We start from the raw sequence: 21,180 nt of genomic DNA, 5'->3' as shown, positions 1-21,180 counted from the left end.
TCTTTTTCTTCTAGGACGGCTGGTCAGAGTCAGTAACCGCCCAGACTTCTTTTCTTTTCTTGCTCTCTTCTTTGTTTTTGGCCGGCTGAGCTGACCGGCTGTCTTTCTGCTTGTCGGCCTTTTTGGAGTCCGACTGGCTACCAGGCGAGCAGAGGTCGGTAGCTTGGATGTAGCTCTCTGCCTCCCTGAGGGCCGCCTGTAAGGTGAAAGCCCCTTTTCTGACGAGGTTGAACTTAAAGGTCGACCCGTCTCTCAGACCCTTAAAAAAGTCTGTAAAAGCTACCTCGTCAGACAGTCCTTGAATCTGGATTCTTATCAGATTGAACCGCCTGACATATGAGCGCAGCCCTTCTCTCTCTCCCTGCTTAACAGTGCTCAAATCAAGGCTCGTTTTCTTAGCAGGGATGTTCATTGAGAAGTTGGAAGCAAACAGGAAGGCGAGCTTCCTGAAGCTATCGATGGATCCGGCTGGCAGGTTGCCAAACCATTGTTGGGCAATGCCCTTCAATGTAGCCGGGAAACACCGACACCACGTGGCATCATCCAACCCCTGCAGATACATGAGGTTGGTGTACGCCATGAGGTGGTCTTCTGGGTTGGAGGTACCGTCATAGGTACCAACCAACACATTCTTAACGTTGGCCGGCTGAGCCGGCTCGGTTATCTCCCGAGTGAACGCTGAAGGTTGTTCACCCAGGCACAACAAGCGAAGCTGCCAGTCCAATGGTTGGACGTTTGGGTATGCCGCCTGACCCCCAAAGAAGGTCGGCTGCATGAAGTGAGGAGGATACTGCCCGTAGGCCTGAGTAGGCACATACGGGACAGCTCTGATCATATGAGGGCTAGTATGAACGGTATTTCCGCCCGTCTGACTCTCATGCAAGGAAGGTGCACTTCCTGCAGAAATGTTGTTGAAGCTGTCTGGGAAATTCGACGTTGAAGCCGACTCAGACAGCGATGGATTTCTCTTCCGGTTGATGATTTCCCGGGCATCGAGGGTTGATTTTTTACTTCTCACCGGCTGGTGAGGCCGGCAAGGGTTATTTGTGTTCCCACCAGGAAGGATAATCTTCGATCAATCAATGGTCCCGGCTGCCTTCTCCTTTGGGTGAGGAGTGGGCTGCCGATTTCGGACTGACTTCCCCTTCTCTGGAGGAGTCTTCTTCGCCGACTGGCCTTTACTTGGACCAGCCCGGCTCTTGGTGATCAGCTCTGTGATTTCACCCTTGAAACTCGTCATGAATCTCATGAGTTCGTCTCGGGTGACAGGGGCTGATCCTGCTGCCGTTTGGGTTGCCCCATCCGGCTGCCCAGTGGGCCTGCTTGGACCCGCCTAGGAGGCACCCCGCTCCAGAGTTTCCCTGGACCGGATGTGCTTGACTCTGAGACTGCCGTCTTCGGCTGTAGAGGTTTCGACCTAAGGATCCTCATCCTCCTCATGGTCTGTAAAGACTTCTGGGTCTTCACCCAGACGGTTAGGAGGTTGTACAGACTCTTGAACCATCTTCGAGGTACTCTCCCCACAGATAGCGCCAAATGTTTTGGGTGTTTTTGTCCCTCGGGAGAGTTACGTCACGAAGTCTGGTCTAGCCGGTCTGTACCTGCAAAATAACGGAGACTCCGGGTGGTTGGAGCTCCGCCTCCGACGGTCAAGTTAGTAACTTGAAACGGAATAAAGAGTACGGAAATTTAGGTGGGGATCTGCTTGGATTCCAAGCTCAGGTCTTTCTTTGATGTAAGAGAAAGCAGGTGTAATAAAATGGTAAAACGTGCCCTCAAAATGAGGGACATCTCCCTATTTATAGGGTAATTGGGAATTGTGCCCCTGATTAGGTCACTGAACCCTAATCATTGGTGGGCTGCGCCGTTTTGCGGCATTCTCGGGATTTGGGCCTGAAGGCCGCCTTTTCCCTTGATTTCTGGAATGACACGTGTCGAGCAGGGATTGGTCCATTTTGGACCAATTTGGGGCTGACAAGTGTCACCCTCTGATTGGACCACGTGGCAGGGTGAAATTACCCTAAACAACAGGAGTTAGATGAAATTCTTCAAGTGACCCAACTTCTCTCTTGACCGCCTGCAAATATTTTATCATGGTCGGATGAGTGGCCTCGTACGTTCCATTAACCTGGAGTACGACCAGTTGAGAATCAGAGCAGGCGGCTATCTTCTTGGCCCCTGCCGCCTTGCAGTACCGAATGCCGGCCAGCAGGGCCTCATACTCGGCCTCATTGTTAGAGACCCGGAACTTGAACCGTAGTGCGTATTCGTACTTATCTCCTTCAGGAGATTGACAGATAATCCCTGCACAACATCCGTTCACAGTGGAGCTCCCATCCACATACACTTTCCAAACCTGGTCTGTATTGTCCGGTACAACCGGCCTTGTCATTTCGACAATAAAGTCAGCGAATGCTTGTCCCTTTATTGCCTTCCTTGGTTTGTAAGTGATTTCTAGTCCTTGCATTTCAATCGCCCATTTGAGCATTCGTCCAGAAGACACCAAGGTTGTGAGTGGCCGTTTGATCGGTTGGTCAGTATAGACTTCTACCGCATGCGCCAAAAAGTAGGGTTTAAGCTTCTTGATGGCCATGTAAAGGGCAAGGCCGAATTTCTCAGCCATGGGGTACCGAAGCTCCGCGTTTCTCAGAACATGGCTAATGAAATACACCGGGAGCTGGATGCCGTCTCTTTCAGCTAAGAGAACGGCACTGAGGGCATGATCAGAGACGGCTAAGTACATGAAGAGCTTCTCTTTGGGCAAAGGGCTAACAAGCCTCGGCAAAGAGTGCAGATGAGTTTTCAGCTTTTGAAGGGCCGCCTCTGCATCATCCCCCCATTCAATGTTTGTCTTCTTTTTTATTGCCTGGAAAAAGTAGAGGCACTTGTCGCCTGACCGACTGAGGAATCTCCCCAGGGCCGCCAGACAACCTGTTAGTTTTTGCACTTCTTTCACAGTACGGGGCGACTACATGTCGATCACCGCCTGTATTTTCTCAGGGTTGGCCTCTATTCCCCTTTGGTCAATCAAAAATCCGAGAAACTTCCCAGACTCAACACCAAAGACACACTTTTTTGGGTTAAGCATGACCTTGTGCCGCCTGAGTGTGGCGAATGTTTCTCGGAGATCAGCAAGATGATCCGCCTATAGTTTGGATTTGACTATCATGTCATCAATGTACGCCTCTACATTCCTTCCGATTTGATTAATGAAGACCGTATTAATCATTCGTTGGAAAGTAGCAGGCGCATTCTTCAAACCAAACGGCATCACCGTATAACAGAACAACCCCTGATCAGTGACGAATGCCGTCTTTTCTTGATCTTTTTTCCACAGGGGGATCTGATGGAAACCTGAATAGGCGTCCATGAAACTCATCAGGGCATGTCCGGCTGTTGAGTCGACCAGACTGTCGATCTTAGGCAATGGATAGCTATCCTTTGGACATGCCTTGTTGAGGTCTGTGTAGTCAACACACATCCGCCAAGTTCCATTCGGCTTTTTTACTAACACAACGTTCGCTACCCACTCAGAGAAATTGCACGGCCGAATGAACTTGGCATCTAACAGCTTTTTTACTTCGGCAGCTGCCGCTTGACTTCTTTCTTCGCCGTGGTTTCTTTTCTTTTGCCGGATGGGCTTCTTTTTAGGATCCACGGCGAGTTTGTGGACAGTGAGATCCAGGCTGATGCCTGGCATCTCCTCTACTTCAAAGGCAAAGATGTCTTTGAATTCCCTCAGCAGCTGGTGAAGGCTTTCACCCAGCTTTGCAAAGGCAATCGTCCCCACCTTAACAGTCCGCTCTGGACGGCTGTCGTCCAGAGGATATCAATGTGTTCACCAGCAGGCTGGGGACGAAGATCATCCGACCGTTCCCCGGTCAGTGATTGCTATTGTTTTTCTTTTTTGACCACCACCAGCTGATCAGTCTTTCTTTTCTTTCCAGCTGGTGGGGCCGACTGTTCTTCCTCGACATCGTCGAGGTCGATTGTTTGCTTGCCCTGACCGGAGGCAACGGCCGCGGGCTTGACGTCCGAGAGGTAACACTCTCGAGCCGTCTTTTGGTCCCCATTAAGGGAGCCGACTGTGCCATCATCCTTCTCATACTTGAGTAACATGAGAGCGGGGATGATGACGGCCTTACACTCGTTAAGAGTGGGTCGGCCAAAAATAAGGTTGTAAGATGTGAGCTCTTCAACCACTAGGAAATGGATGGTCATGTGCCGACCGTCTCCCCTGCTTCCCAGGTGGTCAGGTAGGTCAATTCGTTCGACTGGGTGCACAAGTCCTCCCCCAAACCCAACAAGGGTGTGGGAGACCTCAATCATGCTATCCGGTTTGTACTTGAGATTGGATAAGCATTTGAGGCTGATGAGGTCAGAGGAGCTTCCTGTGTCAATCAGAATTCGGCCAACTAACTGGTTGGCGACTTTGCACTCAATGACAACAGGGTCATCATGCGGCCGACGGACCTTGCCTCTGTCCTGCTCGGTGATGACAACTTTAGGGAAGGTGGATGTGCCTGCCGCATCCCCTTCCTCAACAGAGTTGACCATCTTTCTCAGATGGTCCTTGGTGCCCCGAATGGTCGGGCCACCACCGGCAAATCCGCCTGCTATGGTGTATACTGGATATTCATCAGTTTTGGCACTCACATCAGGCTGGAGAGTCTTCTTCTTGGACTGCCCCAGATTTGCCTTTGAAGTCACTTTGGACTTCACATAGGACTTCAGCTGTCCTTTGTCGGCCAGACGGTCGAGCTCCCGCTTGAGACTAAAGCAGTCGTTCGTGTCATGGCCAACATCCTCATGGAAATGGCAATGCTTGTTTTTGTTTCGATTTTCAGCGGAACCTTTCATAGGAGTCGGCTTTTCAAGAGTCAGCCGATCCTTAATTTCCAAGAGGATGGAGCAGCAATCCTTGTGGAATTTGTATCTTGGGACGTACGGTTTCCACTCCTTTTTCTTCTTCTGGGCCGGTTAATCAGACTTATCAATGGCCCAGACTTGCTTTTTCTTTTTGCTCTCTTCTGGCTTAGGAGCCGGCTGAGCAAGCCGACTCTCTTTCTGCCGGTCGGACTTCTTATGGTCCGACTGCTTATTGGAGGAGCAGAGTTCGGTCGCCTGTATATAGGCTTCCGCCGCAAGGCTCCTTGCAGAGTAAAGATTTGTTTGCGGACGAGTTCGTACTTAAAAGTAGACCCGTCCTTCAGACCCTTAAAAAATTCTGTGAAAGCGACCTCATCAGACAGCCCATGAATCTGGATTCGGACCAGATTGAACCTCCTGACGTAGGAACGCAAGCCTTCTCTATCTCCCTGCTGTACATTGCCCAGGTCAAGACTTGTCTTTTTGGCAGTGATGTTCATAGAGAAGTTTGATGCAAACAAGAACACAAGCGTCTTGAAGCTATTTATGCAGCCAGCCGGCAGATTGCCAAACCACTGCTGGGCTATGCCCTTCAGGGTGGCTGGAAAGAAACGACACCATGCGACATCATCCAACCCTTGTAAATACATGAGGTGGGTGTATGCTAGCAGGTGGTCTTCTGGGTTGGAGGTCCCGTCATAGGCTCCAACCAGAACGTTTTTAACTTTAGCCGGCTGTACGGCTTCAGTTATTTCCCTGGAGAAAGCAGAGGGTTGATCTCCAAGGTGTTGCAGCCTAAGCTGCCAGTCCATCGGCTGATAGCCGTATGCCGCCTGTCCTCCATAGAGAGCAGGTTGCATGTAAGGTAAAACTGGCGCCTGGTACAATGGATGTGCCATGTACTGGGCGGACTGAATCATATGAGGCCCAGACTGAACCCGTTGGCTACTTGCTGGGGTCTCATGTACAGACTGGGAACACCTCACAGAGGTATTCCGAAAGCTATCATGATAAGTCGACGTTGAAGCCGACTCTGATAGCTGGGTTCTCTTCTCCTCAATGTATTGCCGAGCGTCAGAGAACGTCTTCTTGCTGCCATCCGACTGTACGTGGCGGATGGGTTTTCTTGCATCCGTTTTTGGGAAACGGAGCCGAGTAAGGTCAAATTGGGGCCTGGCCTTCTCCTTAGGGGCAGGATGAGGAGTCGGCTGACGATCCCTGACCGACTTCTGTTTGCCAGCTTGGGCTGGCTTCTTGGCCGACTGCTCCTTTCTAGGAGCAGGCGACTTCTTTGAGGCGAGCTGCTTGATTTCACCCCTGAGGCTACTCAGGAGTGTCATTAGTTCATCTCGAGTGACGGGAGTCGATCCTGCCGCCTAGGAAGGATCAACTGGCCGCCCCGAGGGCTTCTTTGGCAGGCCAGCAGTTTTGCTTGGGCCTGCCTGGTCATGGTGGCGCTCCCGCCTCTCCTTACTGCGGATGCGCTTAGAGATGAGGGATCCATTTGGATCCACATAGGTTTCGACGTTAGCGTCGTCCCTTGAGTCATGGTCCGTTTGGACCAGTATATCATTAGGAGGCCGAATGGCCTCTGGATTTGGTACAGGTTTTTGTGAAGCCATTTCAGAGGTACTCTCCCCACAGACGGCGCCAAATGTTTCGGGGGTTTTTGTCCCTTGGGAGAGTTACAACACTGAGACTGGATTCAGCAAAGGACGCCTGTACCTGCAAAGCAAACGGACCGCCGGATGGTCGGTGGTCCGCCTCCGAAGATTAAGTTAGTATGCGTTCGGTAATAAAACGTGCGAAAGTAAAGTTATCTGCTCGGATTCCAAGCTCAGGTAAGGTGTTATAAGTGACGTATTGTCTCGTATTGTGTGTAAATTCTCTGTCTTGTCATAAATGCCAGAATGTCCCTATTTATAGGGTCCTTTTGAAAAGTGTGCCTCTCCTAGGATCTGGTAACCTAGGAATTAGGTCACGCCGTTTTGCGGCGCCTCGGGATTTGGGCCTTTGAAGGCCGCCATCCCAGGGCCAATGTCTGAGTGACACGTGTCACTGAGCCCAAAAGGTTTTTGAGGCACCTTTTGAGTGACACGTGTCGCCATCTGAATGGTCCATGTTGGATCTTCAGTCCACGTAGGACAGAGGAGTGTCCGCCCTCCACGTGTCATCATTCTATGGGTCCAAATGGCACCTCTATGGAGGACACGTGGCGCTTTCTGATTGGGCCACCTGGCCGGGTATAAAATACCCAAATCATATACTATCAATGTTAATTGTTATATGCAACTTTGGAATTGTTTATGTCTCACAAATAATACCCTAAAGTTGCAGATAACAATTAACGAAGGTAGTTTCTTTTATCATATGTTCATCTATTGATTTCTTTAGCGATCCAACTTTTCTAAAACTTTTTGGAGGATAACTTCTTACTGTTTTTGTGTTACGTTAGCGAGGTTATCATTTTAAACCAAACCCTTAATACTCTAGAATAAGATAAGGTATTTGACTAGTTGGTAAAAAAACAATATTTACCTCAACACTAGATACACCCATTTTAAAACCGACCCATTTCAACCAATTTAATAATCACCCGAATTGTTTAAAATCTGAGCTGTTTACGACCTAAACCGAATTAAAACTGTACAAAAGTCAAACAAAACCGAGCTGACTAATAAATAATCAGAAATAGAATGACCCAACCCGCTAACTAAATGAACTCATCATTTCAACCCAGCCCATTTCAAATTGAAATCGATTCAACCCAAGTCGAACCATCGAATCGAATTGACAGGGCTATTTTTTTTTCTTATTCTTTTTTTTTAATTTTTTATTTTACGGAAAGAAGAAGGGTCTTACTGGGCCAGAATCTCTCACAGGTTCTATTTCTAGTAAGGGAATCCCCACCCCTAATTATTTCTAGTGGGGTTTGATCCCACAAGCTTTTGGTTGTGAGGTGACAAACCTTGCCAATAGACTAACCTTTGCTTGGTGATTGACATTACTGGTCAATACTCCCTCTGTTTTTAAATACTTGTTCCACATTCTATTTTCAGTCGTTTTTAATACTTGCTCCATTTTCTTTTTCGAATTTTTTTTATTATATTTAATTCATTTATCTTAACTAGGGACCAACATAAATCATATTTTATTAGTTTGATATTCTCTATCCTCCAATTCCCTCACCTAATTTTGCTTTTAACAATTTTGTATGGTTCACCAACCCTACTACATTAATATTTTATTACCTCTTTTTTTTTTTTTTTTTTTTTTTTTTTTTTTTTTTTTCGATTTATCAATTGAGGGAGTATTATATTAGAACCTGTTTTATATGGAGCATAGAAAATTGCCTTAATTTTAATTTTAAATAATTAAAAAATGAAAATATTTGATGGAACATACGGACCGTAATTGTAGGCCATGGTGAAGAAGCAACCTCAATTACACGACAGAAGGCGTTCGAAATTGCTGCTTGCTTTTCCAATTCTTCTCAGATTCGTACTCTCTTTATTTCCATTTTCTACAGTACCATTTATAGAATATTTCCCCAAACTCTCTCAAATTCATTTATTCACCATTTTTAGAGGGTTATTTTCTCACATTTTACTACTTCTTCTGGTAACTTTTTTTTCCCAGGTGACAGATTATCTAATCACTTTTGATTTAATGCATTTTTTGTTTGCAATTTAAGCATTGTAACCCCATCATTTTCACCTATATAAATGGTCTGCTCATTGGTTGATTTACACGGGTTTCTTTTGATAGCAACAAATTTTGATAGTTTTGGTTGATTTATTGTTGTTCACATGTCAATAATTCCTTATTTCACATTCTTGTAACTGGTGGGTTATTAATGGTATTGAAGATTTTGCGATCGTTTTAGATTTCGAGCTTTTTTGCATGCTAGAATTACTGTGTTTTTTTTTTTTTTACTTAAATTGGGTAGATTTTGCTTCAATTAGAAATGGGTATGTTTGATTTTAAGCGTTAATGTTGCTGGTTGATTGTAATTACTATTGAAGATTTTGTTACCATTAAGGATCGTTTTGAGTTTTAAACTTGTGAGAATGCAAGAATTAGTTGGTTTTTTTGCTTAAATTGGGCAGTATGATGGGATGTTTGAAAATTAGGCTTAAATGAAGGATTGCTGTATTTTGCTAGTTTATTGTGTATGAAATAAAAATGAAGAGGCAAAAAGTGGACCTTGCCGGTCCTAAGAGATTTAGATTGTCATACTTTTTGTTGGTTTTAGCTATACTCTACTTGGGTTTTATTGCATTTAAGTTTCCTGAGCTTTTAGAGATTGCTTCTGGATTAAGTGGGGAAGATAGCTATAATAATGTTGGTAAAGTAGGTTTAGATGGTGAAGGTGTGAACAAGGGGTCGGTTATTTCGATTCAAAAAGATACATTTCATAGGAAATTGGAGGATAATCACAACCAAGATGTACAGTTGTTGTCAGATGGGAAATTGTTGGAAAGTGGGTCGCAACCAATTAGACCTCTTAGACATCAATATGGCCGAATCACAAATGGTTCCTTGATGAAGATAAATAGGACCATAGAGTTGTCTGAATTGGAGAAACTTGTAGATGAGGCTTGGACTTTGGGCTTAAAGGCATGGGAAGAATTGGAAAATTATGATATTGTGGACATAAGTGAGAATACTGCTCTTGAAGGGAAGCCAGAGTCCTGTCCTTCATGGATAGCTACAAGTGGGGAGGATATGGTGACTCGAGACAATGTCACATTTCTTCCTTGTGGGCTTGCTGCAGGCTCTTCTATTACAGTAGTTGGCACACCACATTATGCTCATCGAGAGTTTGTACCTCAGCTTGCAAAATTCAGGAATGGTAATCCCTTGGTCATGGTTTCACAGTTCAGTGTAGAATTGCAGGGGTTAAAATCGGTGGAAGGGGAGGCTCCACCAAAAATTTTGCATCTCAATCCTAGAGTGAGAGGGGATTGGAGTCGCCGAGCAGTCATTGAGCATAACACCTGCTACAGGATGCAATGGGGAAAATCTCACAGATGTGATGGTTCACCGTCAGCGAAGGATGAACATTTTCTCGGTAAGGCAGCTAAGGCTTTTTCTTAAAGTTCAGTTTCTTTTCTGTGTACAACCGTTTCCTTCATTTCACCATAAGGTGTTTAAAGATTACACACAATAATTAAGGAGTTGTTAGTTAATACATTGGTGTTCAAAATACTAGTGTCACATTGGTACCATAAAGGGACATATTAATACTGTCACATATTCTGTGTATTTGTATATTAAAGTTAGCAAAGATAATAAGTAATGCTTAATGGAGGATTATTTATCTACTATAGCTTGATACAGCGTGTTAGCTCAAGAGGAAGGTACTCATTGTATATTTGTGTAAGGCCTAATGTTAAATTAGGTCTCCAATAATTCTCTGTATTTATCGTTCATAATATTCGGCAACATTACAAAATATATAGACAATAGGATATCAAATGCTAATAGTCCTAAATATCTTAACAGAATATATCACATAATATCTTTTTGTTTTATTATATCTCTTAATACTAGACTCCTAGTATTACAAAAATATCTCATGACAATATCCTCATAATGTCATATCAACATATATACGTACACATTCCTATCTCAATACGTATGTCTATCGCTTTTCACCTTAATAAATTAAATTTTATGGAAAAATTGGTTCACTAAGTTGAGATAAGGACAACCAAGCTCATTTCACAACTTTCCTTAGAAAAAGCTCATTTCACAACCAAAAGTAGGTTTATATAGTTAGTTTTGATAAGAACTTCAAAATTAGGGGCTTTCTGATCAAAAGAAAGCCATAGCAGATAGCACTTAAAATTATATGCTGTTGTTTGACAATGAACCAGAATAAGTGGCCACTCTGTACATTATCCGTTCTAGTTTTATTTTAATACCTCTTCATTCGAATAATTGAATATGGTTTTTAGGACTAAAATACTAGCTAATTTATAGTAAATACTTCCTCTGTTTCTTTTTAGTTGCAACACTTTCCTGTTTTGAAAATTGTTAATTACTTGCAACACTTCTATTTTTGACATTTATTTCTCTTTATCTCTCTCCTACCCACATGGGTCCCTCTTTCTCTCTATCTCTCTCCTCTTCAAAAATTGCCTAAGAGACCGTGAAAACAAAAGTGTTGCAACTAATAAGACGGAGAAAGTATGTAATAATGGTGGCCGAGTAGGTTTTGATAGAATTATCAAGGTCATTAGTTGTCTCCCACGGACTGCGGGTTGATCTTCTTAGTGCTGGCCCAAGTAGGGATGTCATTGGTGTGCTTTGGGCTTGTTAGATAATTGAGGATTTACATTATCTTGAATTTGGAGGCTGCAATTATTAGTATATAGATGAATTTCAAAGTTTGAGCTTAAAAGTTATATACTACGTACTTTTGTTTTTGTTATCTTCTTTTAATGTTGGGCAGTTTAAAAGTACTATAAGAAAGCATGCACATGGTTTAGCAAACTGAAAATTTTAATATTTACTAATTACTGACTATAAAAAGGAACCTAAAGTAGTAAGAGGACTGTCCTGCAGAATGCATTGCCAACTAAGTTCTATACTAACTATAACCTGGTTGAGAAAATCCTTCCCACCCCCTTCCTTACCTGCCTGCTTGATTGTTTATTTTGCTGAGTGATCATCCCCTCACCTTCCTTTGCCTCCTTCAAAGGATGATTGGTAAAAATTAGTTCATTAGAGTTTTGTAGCAATGAATCCATCATTAATGAAGCGGTTTCAACTCCTTTCTTTGCCTTTCTTCCTCCCCTGAGTAGAGTGTCTTAACCAAACAGTCAATTCCATCAACAATTAACAGAATTTTTATGTAGTGTATCAACTGGCTTTCTTGCATTTCTTAGCATCGGATCCTAAAAGTCAATCCCATTTTTTCATCAGCTGAATAAACTGAAGATATGATGTAGGTGTTGCAAGGTAAAGCAGATATTGCAGCAACCAATGACTTTGTGACATCTATCTTGCTTGCTTTAATGTTATGGGTTAGGAATTATTAAAGTTATAATGTGCTTTTTCACAGTTGATGGACACAAGAGATGTGAAAAGTGGATGTCAAGTGATGTGGTTGATCCGAAGGAGTCCAAAACGACCTCATGGTTCAAGCGATTTATAGGTCGCAAGCATAAACCAGAATTACTTTGGCCATTTCCTTTTGCAGAGGGTAAAATGTTTATCCTCACTATCCGTGCTGGCATTGAAGGATATCATATCAATGTCGGGGGTCGACATGTTTCCTCATTTCCCTACCGAATGGTATGTCAATTGCAATTTTTATTTCATTAAAAATCTTGTTGGTTATATAATTTTGTCTTATGTGATTTCCTACTTTATGGTCAGCTAGCTTGTAAATAACTGTAAAAGTATCGCTTTAAATTTTGCTCAAGGCACAAGGTGTAATTTATAGAACCACTAAATGATCTTTGCTAGAATTAGTTTTATCATGTATAATCAATGGTGAGCCAGTATATCCCATTTGCCAAGCCATGAGCCTTAATTATGATTTATGAAGTGATTGAAGTCATGTTTTTGTATGACCATATCAACTTAATTAAGTTGGTTTTGATTTGCGGGTAATTAAGGGTGTTTGCCACAGATTTTTTTTTTCTCCCAATATGCTCATCTCCCTTTTTGTGCACAGGATTCTACTCTCTTGTCTGCTAGTTCTGTCTTTCATTGTTCTTTACTTTCCTTTTTCATTCCATCTGGCTCATAAAATTGATTGCATATTCTAAGATATCCTGCGCTATCTTTGATAATCTTCATTATGTTATCTTTTAACTGTTTTCTCATATTCAAGTTTGTATTTCATATTTCCTCTGTCATGGCTTAATTGCACCACATTCCTTAGAGTCGTCCCAGATTGCTTGCAATACATCTACAAAGGAAAAGGACCCACTATTTACTTATTTCTCTTACTCACATTTGAATAACTTTACTTTCTCCATCCCTAAATTACATTCCTACTTCTAGCGTCAATACCTCACATAAGAGAAGTAGGAATGTAATTTAGGGACGGAGGGAGTACATCTTACTAAAAAAAAAAATCAGAATAAAAAGATTCCCGCTCACACTTTTTAAAAAACAAGGGCAGACTTCCCTCTTAACTTTTTTTCAAAATAAAAAAAAAAAAAAAAAAAATTCTTCATACTGTCATGCCTCGGTCAAACTAGTGCGACTAATTCAGGATGGAGAGAGTAATTATTTACTACTATTATTATAGTTTTGGACATACTTCTCAGGTACTATCAAGATTCGTGTATTTTTGAACTAAAAAAAAAAATTCAACTGTTGCTGTTTACTCTGAAATTTGCAGAAAATGTACTCTGTTCTTTGTGCCACTTGTTTTTCATCTTTGAAGTTCAATATAATTCCCACTGTGCATGTTATACTTTTCGGCGAATATGAATGGTATCTGGCTATGAAGTTGGCTTGAGAAGTTGTGCGTGTAAATTAAAGGGTTACTCTCGCTTATTACATTTTTTAAACGTTATATTCTATTTGCTGCGCCCCAAGGTTATTCGCTATTTGTATCATGATAAACCATTTGCCGGCTTTGATTTTAATGTTTTTTGGTCTAATAATATGGCACATCCATTAATGAGCATGAGTGCTGACTTTCATTATTATTCAGGGATTCACTCTTGAAGATGCAACTGGTTTAGCAGTGCAAGGTGATGTGGATGTTCATTTCATTTATGTGACTTCACTACCTTCTAGTCATCCCAGTTTCTCTCCGCAACAAGTGTTGGAGATGTCAGCAAAATGGAAAGCTCCCCCTTTTCCCAAGAAACCTATTCGACTTTTCATTGGTGTACTTTCAGCTACCAATCATTTTGCAGAACGCATGGCAGTGAGAAAAACATGGATGCAATCTCCAGAGATCAAGTCTTCAAGTGTAGCTGTCCGTTTTTTTGTTGCATTGGTAACTATGCTTACCTGCAAGAATTCAGATTAAACTATAAAGAATGCTGTTCATTTTTCTTTCATGCTGCTTATACTTCTCCCTTTCCAAGTATTGGCCGAACGTAAACTCTGCATCTTATTTCACACGCATGCCCTGCAAGTTAATGTTGTTGCATGAGAGTGTCATCATGCTAGTTCAGGTTATGCTGAGCTACAACTTCTTGGCAATTTCATCTGGTTTGCTGTCACACTGAAATGAAAGAATTAGGATTACTAGTTGACCTGATTCTTGTATGAAATAGACAGTAGACTTGATCTTGAAACATAGACTGGGTCATAAAAATTGTTTCAAATTTGCAATTAGGATAGTAACTCTGAATGGGGGAGTATGAGAAGTACTCGTGTAACATTATCTGTATAATATTTTATGAGTAAATATTGACACTGAAGTGCAACTTAAAAAGATAACCTAGTCCTTAATTAGATGATTGTAGCAAAATTTTATTTGGCTAAATTCTGATGGCTTATTCATCCTTTATTGCATTGGGATCTTTGTCATCTACCTTCTAGATTATATTCTCTTCCTGCCATTTGTATTAACAAAAAACAAGTCTGGTGATTGATGTCCTAGTTTTCTCCCTGTCCAATAAAGTTAGTTAATTTGTTATAATATGTTATTGACTGTTAGCTATTCTTTCTAGAGATTATACCACATTTATTGACTATGATCTTGCCTTCTGTTGAGTTCTTAATTAACTGAAAGTTTTGCTCCTGATATTTTAGCTCTCCATTTGGTTCTGATTGGAGTAAAATGTCATTATCAGTTTATCACATCATGCAGATTTTTTATTTTTTTATTTTTTTTTGAATGATGATGTTAATGCTAGGAATTTGTGACTGTTATTTTTGTAGTTGCACCAAATTCCACAAAATTATGGAGAACTGCCGTATATACTCTTTGTGGATTAAAAGTCCTTTACCTTAGCCAATTTTTTTTAGGTCCGGCCTTTGTAAGCTCCTTCAGGATGAAAAGAAGGAAAATTCTACCGATTTATTATATTTCTCATTACAAGTTCTTTTCTTGTACTGACATTTCAAGTTGAATGCTGCCATCCTTACAAATTTCAATGTTGATAATCATAAGTTACCAGCTTTGCCAGAATACTTATAATGTATTTGATTTCCCAAAAAAAAAAAGAAAAAAAGAAAAAAATGATAGATAATACATTCCTGTTTCTTTCATCTCCTTTGTTTCCCTAAATTTTTTATGACGCTTGAGGGAGTCTACACTTAGGTGTTGTTTGGTTACACTAATTTCCCATGGGCACACAAAATTCCTTGAAAATGCAAAAGTGGTGAGTTGTTTGGTTAACTAAAAAAGTGGAAAATGGAGGAAGTTAGATTTCCATGGGAATTTGAAGTTCCCACATAATGTAGGAATTGAATTACCTAGGTCCCCCTTGGTCAATTAAAATTTCCATGAATTGTGATTTCCCTAATATTTACCAAACAAGTTAGATTAATTTCCTAGGAATTGCATGAATGAAATAACTTCTCATGAATTGTAAATTACCGTGGGAAGTTATTTTCCATTGCAACCAAACAAGGCCTTAATGTTAATGGGGCTTGAATTTCTCTGTTTTCCTTTTTTCCTGCTCATAGCTGAACTAGCAATTTTTTCTTGGTGAAATGCTAGTTACAGTATATATTAGTGACTGATGTATCTTCTTTTTTCTTATTCAAAAGTGTTTGCACACAAGCGAATTCCTTGAGCTATAGATGTACTCAAGAAATTGTTGATGTCATTTGTCCCAGTTCAATGTTTCAAGTATTCTGCTTTGTCTTTTACCTTTTTCTAAAAAAAAAATTATTTATTTTTTGAGGAATGCTTTTGTCTTTTACCTGATTTAGTGTAGTAACTATAATTTCAATGCTTTACTTTCAATTCATTGGGTGTCTTTATGGTTTTCCTGTTTATTTTCTTCTATATTACTTTGTTACCTAACATAATGTCTTTGCAGAGTCAACGAAAGGAGGTCAATGCAGTTTTGAAGAAAGAAGCTGCCTATTTTGGTGATATTGTGATTTTGCCTTTCCTTGATCGTTATGAACTTGTAGTTCTTAAAACAATTGCTATATGCGAGTATGGGGTGAGCTATCTTTCTTCTGGAGTTCATCATTGATGGATTTTTTTATTAATCATAATTGCTTGCAAACCCTTGAATGCTTTGTGTATTTTCCTCTGTCTCTTAAAGGCTAATTAATCATACTTCAGGTTAAAAATGTTACTGCTGCATACATAATGAAATGTGATGATGATACATTTGTGAGATTGGACGTTGTTCTGAAACAAATTGAGGCTATTGCTCCAGAGAAGTCTCTTTACATGGGGAATTTAAATCTCTTACACCGACCTCTTAGACGCGGAAAATGGGCAGTCTCTTTCGAGGTACAAATTCTTGATTACAGTAACTTTGATTCTTGCAGTATTAAATGACAAGATAGTAATTTTGCAGTACCTGTTATCTTTCTGTTGTGAGAAATATGAAGCAACTATTAGTGTAAAATATCAAATGCTATATAATTTGTAAAAAAAAAATGAAGAGATGGAGGGAGGCAGAAATATTGGTCTTATATGGAATTGGATCAGCCTCATCCATTTAGAATTGAATGCTATTGCAAAACTATGAAGTTCTATGTGTAATTTGCTCAGAATTTCTTCGTTTAGGTTTCAGATCGTTCCCTAGAGTCGGCAGATCAAGATGATACACTGTCTCTTTATTGTTCCTCTTTTCTTATTGAAATCATCTATTAGTTTAACCTTTTATTTGATTTCGGTACTTTGATGTGGATCACTGGGTTTGTTTTCAATAGTCTTGGGACTTTGGTAGGAACCTTCTTTATGAGGCACGGGTGTAATTTAGGTTGTTGTATCTCAAGGCATTTACATTTGTTAAAGAAAGAAAATGGATCACAGATAGTTTGGAGCAGGCAACAAGATATTGGATTTCAACTGAACTATTGGGCAATATATTATGCTTGAATTTTATCACTCTTTGATGGATCAGTACCTTCTGATTAGCTTTCAGCATTTTGAATATGCATGGCTCGCTTAAGCATTTTGAATACGCACTAGCGCAACAGGAGATCCTAGACCTAGGTGAAAGCGTAGGCTAGAAGGATGTGCCTCCTGAATTCTTCCGTCAGAACCAAAATATTAGGACTGAGGTGAAATTATTGTAGCCTGGCCTTAGTGCACCTCATTGAAAACACTTCCCAGGGTCTATCTCAGCGCTTGGATGGCAGGGGCTTGAGTTTAAGTTTTTATAAGTTTTCTCACCTCATTGAAGTTCAAAAACTGAATCCAACTGCTTCACTGGATTCACAACATGAGTCTATGCCCCTCAGGCTGCTTGCAATTCAGACTTTCCCTCAGATACCCTGTAGTTGAACTTCAATGTGACTTGGAATTGTTGGAAAAGTAAAAGATCAAGTTATTGTGCTTGTGCATGAGAGATAACGTCATTAATGATTGATCCCACTTCTGCTTTGACAACAACTCTTAATGCAATCAAGTATAAAGTGCTGGAAACAATTCCATAAATGTACTCATCTTGAAGAATGAGGGCCCTGAAACCTCATGGAAGCCTAATATCTATTGTTTAATATCCAGCAGCAGTTGGGGCACTCATTGACAACATGACATTGGCTATTGACTTAATATACAAAGTATAAGGTTTTTTTTTTTTTTTTTTTCTCATTGTGGTTTTAAAATTCTAAATTTTTTTAACTAACCTTTTATTTGCATCATTATGTGTTTCAGCACCTTAAAAGTTTTCTACGCCTGATATGAGTGTACCGCCTATACAAGAATAGAGAATCACAAATATGTAGATCAGTTGTGTTTTATTATTTATTTTTTTATTTTTTTTTTATTTTTTATTACTATCATGTGGAGTTTATATCACATACATTTCATCCAACAATGATTGCTTCTCAATCTTCTACAGTGGCTGTAGTGGGCTGGCTGAGCGTTTGATAATAATATGTTTGCTGTTTCCATGCTTAAAGAGATCGTCATTGTGTAACAGGAGTGGCCAGAAGAAATATATCCTCCTTATGCTAATGGCCCAGCTTATATAATCTCAAATGATATTGCTAGATTCGTTGGAGACCAGCATGCAAACCAAGGCTTAAGGGTCAGTGGCATCAGCTGTATTATTTTAGTTTCCATATAGCAGTCTGCCAAATTAAGGCTAGCTAATTTCTCAAATGTTGCTTGCAGTTGTTCAAGATGGAAGATGTCAGCATGGGCATGTGGGTTCAGCAGTTCAACAGCTCTCAACAAGTCCAATATTCCCACAACTGGAAGTTTTGCCAGTATGGGTGCATGCAAGGCTATTACACTGCACATTATCAATCCCCAAGACAGATGTTTTGCTTGTGGGCTCATCTAGCCAAGGGCCGTCCTTTTTGCTGCAATTTCAGATGAAATTGGTAAGAACTTGATGCAACAAATTTGTGCAATTCCTATTCATCGTGTTACTAAAAATTTGCCAAATTTTTGTCTGTCGGTATCTGGATATGAAGACGACTGCTTGTTATGAGCACCTGATATTCTCGTAAGAGCAGGAAAATTTTGATTGAAAATCAGTGATCACAACAACTTTGATTATGATACATCCTTCATGGTATCTTCTTTAATGACTTCGAGTTGTATCACATTATTGTACAAGCAGGGAAAATATATTAGAAATTGTTGATGGCCCCTGTCCATTATTTGTGTCCATGAGGCCTATTGCTTAAATACTCAGACATGTATACATGCTATTGTATATACTTCATAGCCATTAAGGTATATACTATTTTGGTCAATAGTTTTGTCAATGGCTTAGCCGAGGGTACCTAGGTATGAAAGGACCAGCAATAGAAAGATGATGTGCGGTTTTCAAAGGAGTTCATCATTCCAAATATAGCAAGGGTTTGATGTCAGTAGAATCTAACAATTGAGGACTTGAGAAGAGGGTCTAGTGAATCTGATAATTTGCTTGTATCTGCATTATTGGGTTGAACAATGGATTTCACTTGTTACAATCGGTTCTTAAATCTGTATGTACCTGTGCAGCTACTTGGCATGGAATAGGAAATGCAAAAATGACAAGTTAAAAACATGCATTTTTAAATTAAATACAACTCATACAATATCTTGTTAATTTTACTAAAGTTGACATAATATATTCTAAAAATATGTCATCTCTATTTTTTTTTTCTTAAAAATTTTCTTTTAGTGCAACTAATATGTATCTCTACTTGATTGTCCCATTTACTATTTATGTGGTTCACTAAACAAATTTGACCAGCCTAAACATAAGATAATACTAAAAAAACCGAAAAACCCACGGCTTCTCTCTATAGAAACTTCATACCCCTGTTCTTATCCTCCCACCGTTTCCACCTTTTTTTATCCCCTGCTTGCCGGTGATCAGCGCTATTCTTTTAGCCATCGCCGGCGAGTCTAGCTCTTCTCCTTTCAGTTTTTTTTTGTTATTTTGTTTCGGTTCCTTGGTGGAGAAAGCACGGAAGATTGCAGTTTGGTTTGTTCGTTTAAGTTCATCGGAAGTTTAAGCAAGTTTGGTGGTGTCGTCAAGTGTTTTGATTCTAATTGTCCAACGATTCGAGGAGCCAAGGCTACTCTTAACGCCGCCGTTGAAAGGAATTTGGTTAATTGTTCTCGACGGTGAAGGTGAAGTTAAGACTAGGGTTTTCCCCCTTAATAAAAGGTTAGATTTAGGTGAGGCGGTCTTCTCGCGTTGGCCTTGACAATGGGTGGTAATGGTTGGTTCTGGTTCTGCCGGTAACGCTGTTTGTGGGTACTCTGCTTCTTCTTAAGTCTCACCGAGTTTGCTTAGTGGGTTTGTGAGTATTTGTTTTCTCTGCTTTGGTTTGTTTTAGTTGTTTTGTTTTTTTCTTAGTTTAAGTATGTTTTTACTGCTTTCTTTGCTTATGTTCTTGTTCGGGTCTCTAGTTTTCAATAATTCCCTTGCTCTATGTGTTTATGAGTTGGGGTTGCTTAGGTTAGTTTGTTTGGAGGCTAACGAAGTGTGGATGTTGTTCTGGAGTCTGGTTGGTCAGGCCCTTGGATTTAAGGGTAGTACAATTTAACAATACTTGGTTTGTTGGTTACTCTTTCGGGGCGGGTTTGTGTTACGAGGAGTGTTCGCACTGAAGTTGTGGCTCCTCTCATTGACAGTATGGGCATTGTCCACTTTGTGTGTGATAGTTTTTAGAGGCTGAAGTTATTTGTGCAAGTAGAAAGTGTTCCTTGTTTTTGGTGTTTGCAGGGAAAAGGTAGGGAAAAGGTAGTTTTGTGGGGGTAGATTTGTTTGCTTTTCTTGTTGCTTCTTGGCTGCGGGATGATTTGGGTATTCATTCACTTCCTATCATCCTAGTGTCGGTGTTGGTGATGACAAAGTCAGTCATCATTAAAAATTTCAATTTTGAAGGAGGCTCCCCATCTTTAATGTTTGGGGTAAGCAAAGTTCTCCATTTTCTTGCATTCTGTATACGTAGAATTGCAGGAAAGGAACTTGCATATTGGTGCAAGGCTCCTCATACTAGAGTCGTGAAAAAATACGGCTCTCTTGGTTTGACTCCTGGACTCTTAGGAGGTGACTATGCTTTTCGATCCCTAGGAGTGGAGTCGTGTTATGGGTCTTTTTTCTGGCAACAGGGTGCTTTTGACTTTCGGGTGTTTTGTCTCTACATTACGTCCTTCGTGAATTTGCATTGTGTCATTGCAAGTTTTGGTTCCCTTCTTTAGTGATGGCTTGCACTACTCTCTGTCCATCTCTATGGACTGTGGTTTTGGTCCGTTTGGTGACGATTGGTCCAAGAAAAGGTTTTGGTAGGAACCTTTAGGTTATCCAAGGCTCCGTGGTAATTGGTTTGTTGCGCGACTTCTTAGGTCTACTCTTTCACATCGGTTTCCCTCTTCGGGTAAGTGGTAAACCGTGTACATGGGTTTGGTAGGGTGTGTGGGCTCTGCTTCAGTTTTCAAGGTTTTTCTTGTTGTAGTTGTGTGTTTAGCTAGATGTGTTTGGTTGTCTTTAATTTCTTGTTTTAGCTCTATTATGTTGTAATTCTCCTTTATTTATGAAGTTCTCATTGTCCCAAAAAAAAAAAAAAAAAAAAAAAAAGACCATTTGTAAATATTAGTCCTAAATAGTTGATTTTATACATTTGACAAAGTTGACTAAAGTAATGTATCATTTAAAAGAAGGGAAATTGTTCCGTGTACTCTTAATGTTTGTATAAAAAAGAAAGTACCAATTACTCTGATTATCTAACAAATGCACA

General features: G+C 40.5%; 1 protein-coding gene across 2 annotated transcripts; it reads left to right on the top strand.

Annotated features, from left to right (window-relative positions):
* Positions 1 to 8,010: 8,010 nt before the first annotated feature.
* On the top strand, positions 8,011 to 18,816 carry LOC145636068 (hydroxyproline O-galactosyltransferase GALT2-like). 2 transcript variants are annotated; one of them, XM_081687513.1, is made up of 8 exons: positions 8,011 to 9,943; positions 11,942 to 12,174; positions 13,553 to 13,843; positions 15,846 to 15,974; positions 16,100 to 16,273; positions 17,916 to 18,023; positions 18,110 to 18,321; positions 18,415 to 18,816. In XM_081687513.1, the coding sequence occupies exons 1-7, from the start codon at positions 9,055 to 9,057 to the stop codon at positions 18,314 to 18,316; spliced, it is 2,031 nt and encodes a 676-aa protein (XP_081543639.1). In that variant the 5' UTR covers positions 8,011 to 9,054; the 3' UTR covers positions 18,317 to 18,321; positions 18,415 to 18,816. The 2 variants fall into 2 exon arrangements, with proteins under 2 accessions (XP_081543639.1, XP_081543638.1); XM_081687512.1 differs by having other exon boundaries at positions 18,110 to 18,816.
* Positions 18,817 to 21,180: the final 2,364 nt, after the last annotated feature.

Source organism: Chenopodium album, chromosome 6, assembly GCF_948465745.1.
Source record: "Chenopodium album chromosome 6, dcCheAlbu1.1, whole genome shotgun sequence".
Classification (NCBI taxonomy): Eukaryota; Viridiplantae; Streptophyta; class Magnoliopsida; order Caryophyllales; family Amaranthaceae; genus Chenopodium; species Chenopodium album.
Note: the sequence above shows the minus strand (reverse complement) of the source record. Positions and strands in the feature narration are given on the sequence as shown.

Bases quoted from the DNA above. Each gene is read 5' to 3' on its own strand.
- LOC145636068 (XM_081687513.1), top strand. From the start codon at position 9,055: ATGAAGAGGCAAAAAGTGGACCTTGCCGGTCCTAAGAGATTTAGATTG. The intron at 9,944-11,941 runs GTAAGGCAGCTA...GCTTTTTCACAG, and splicing joins GAAGGATGAACATTTTCTCG to TTGATGGACACAAGAGATGT. The intron at 13,844-15,845 runs GTAACTATGCTT...ATGTCTTTGCAG, and splicing joins TCCGTTTTTTTGTTGCATTG to AGTCAACGAAAGGAGGTCAA.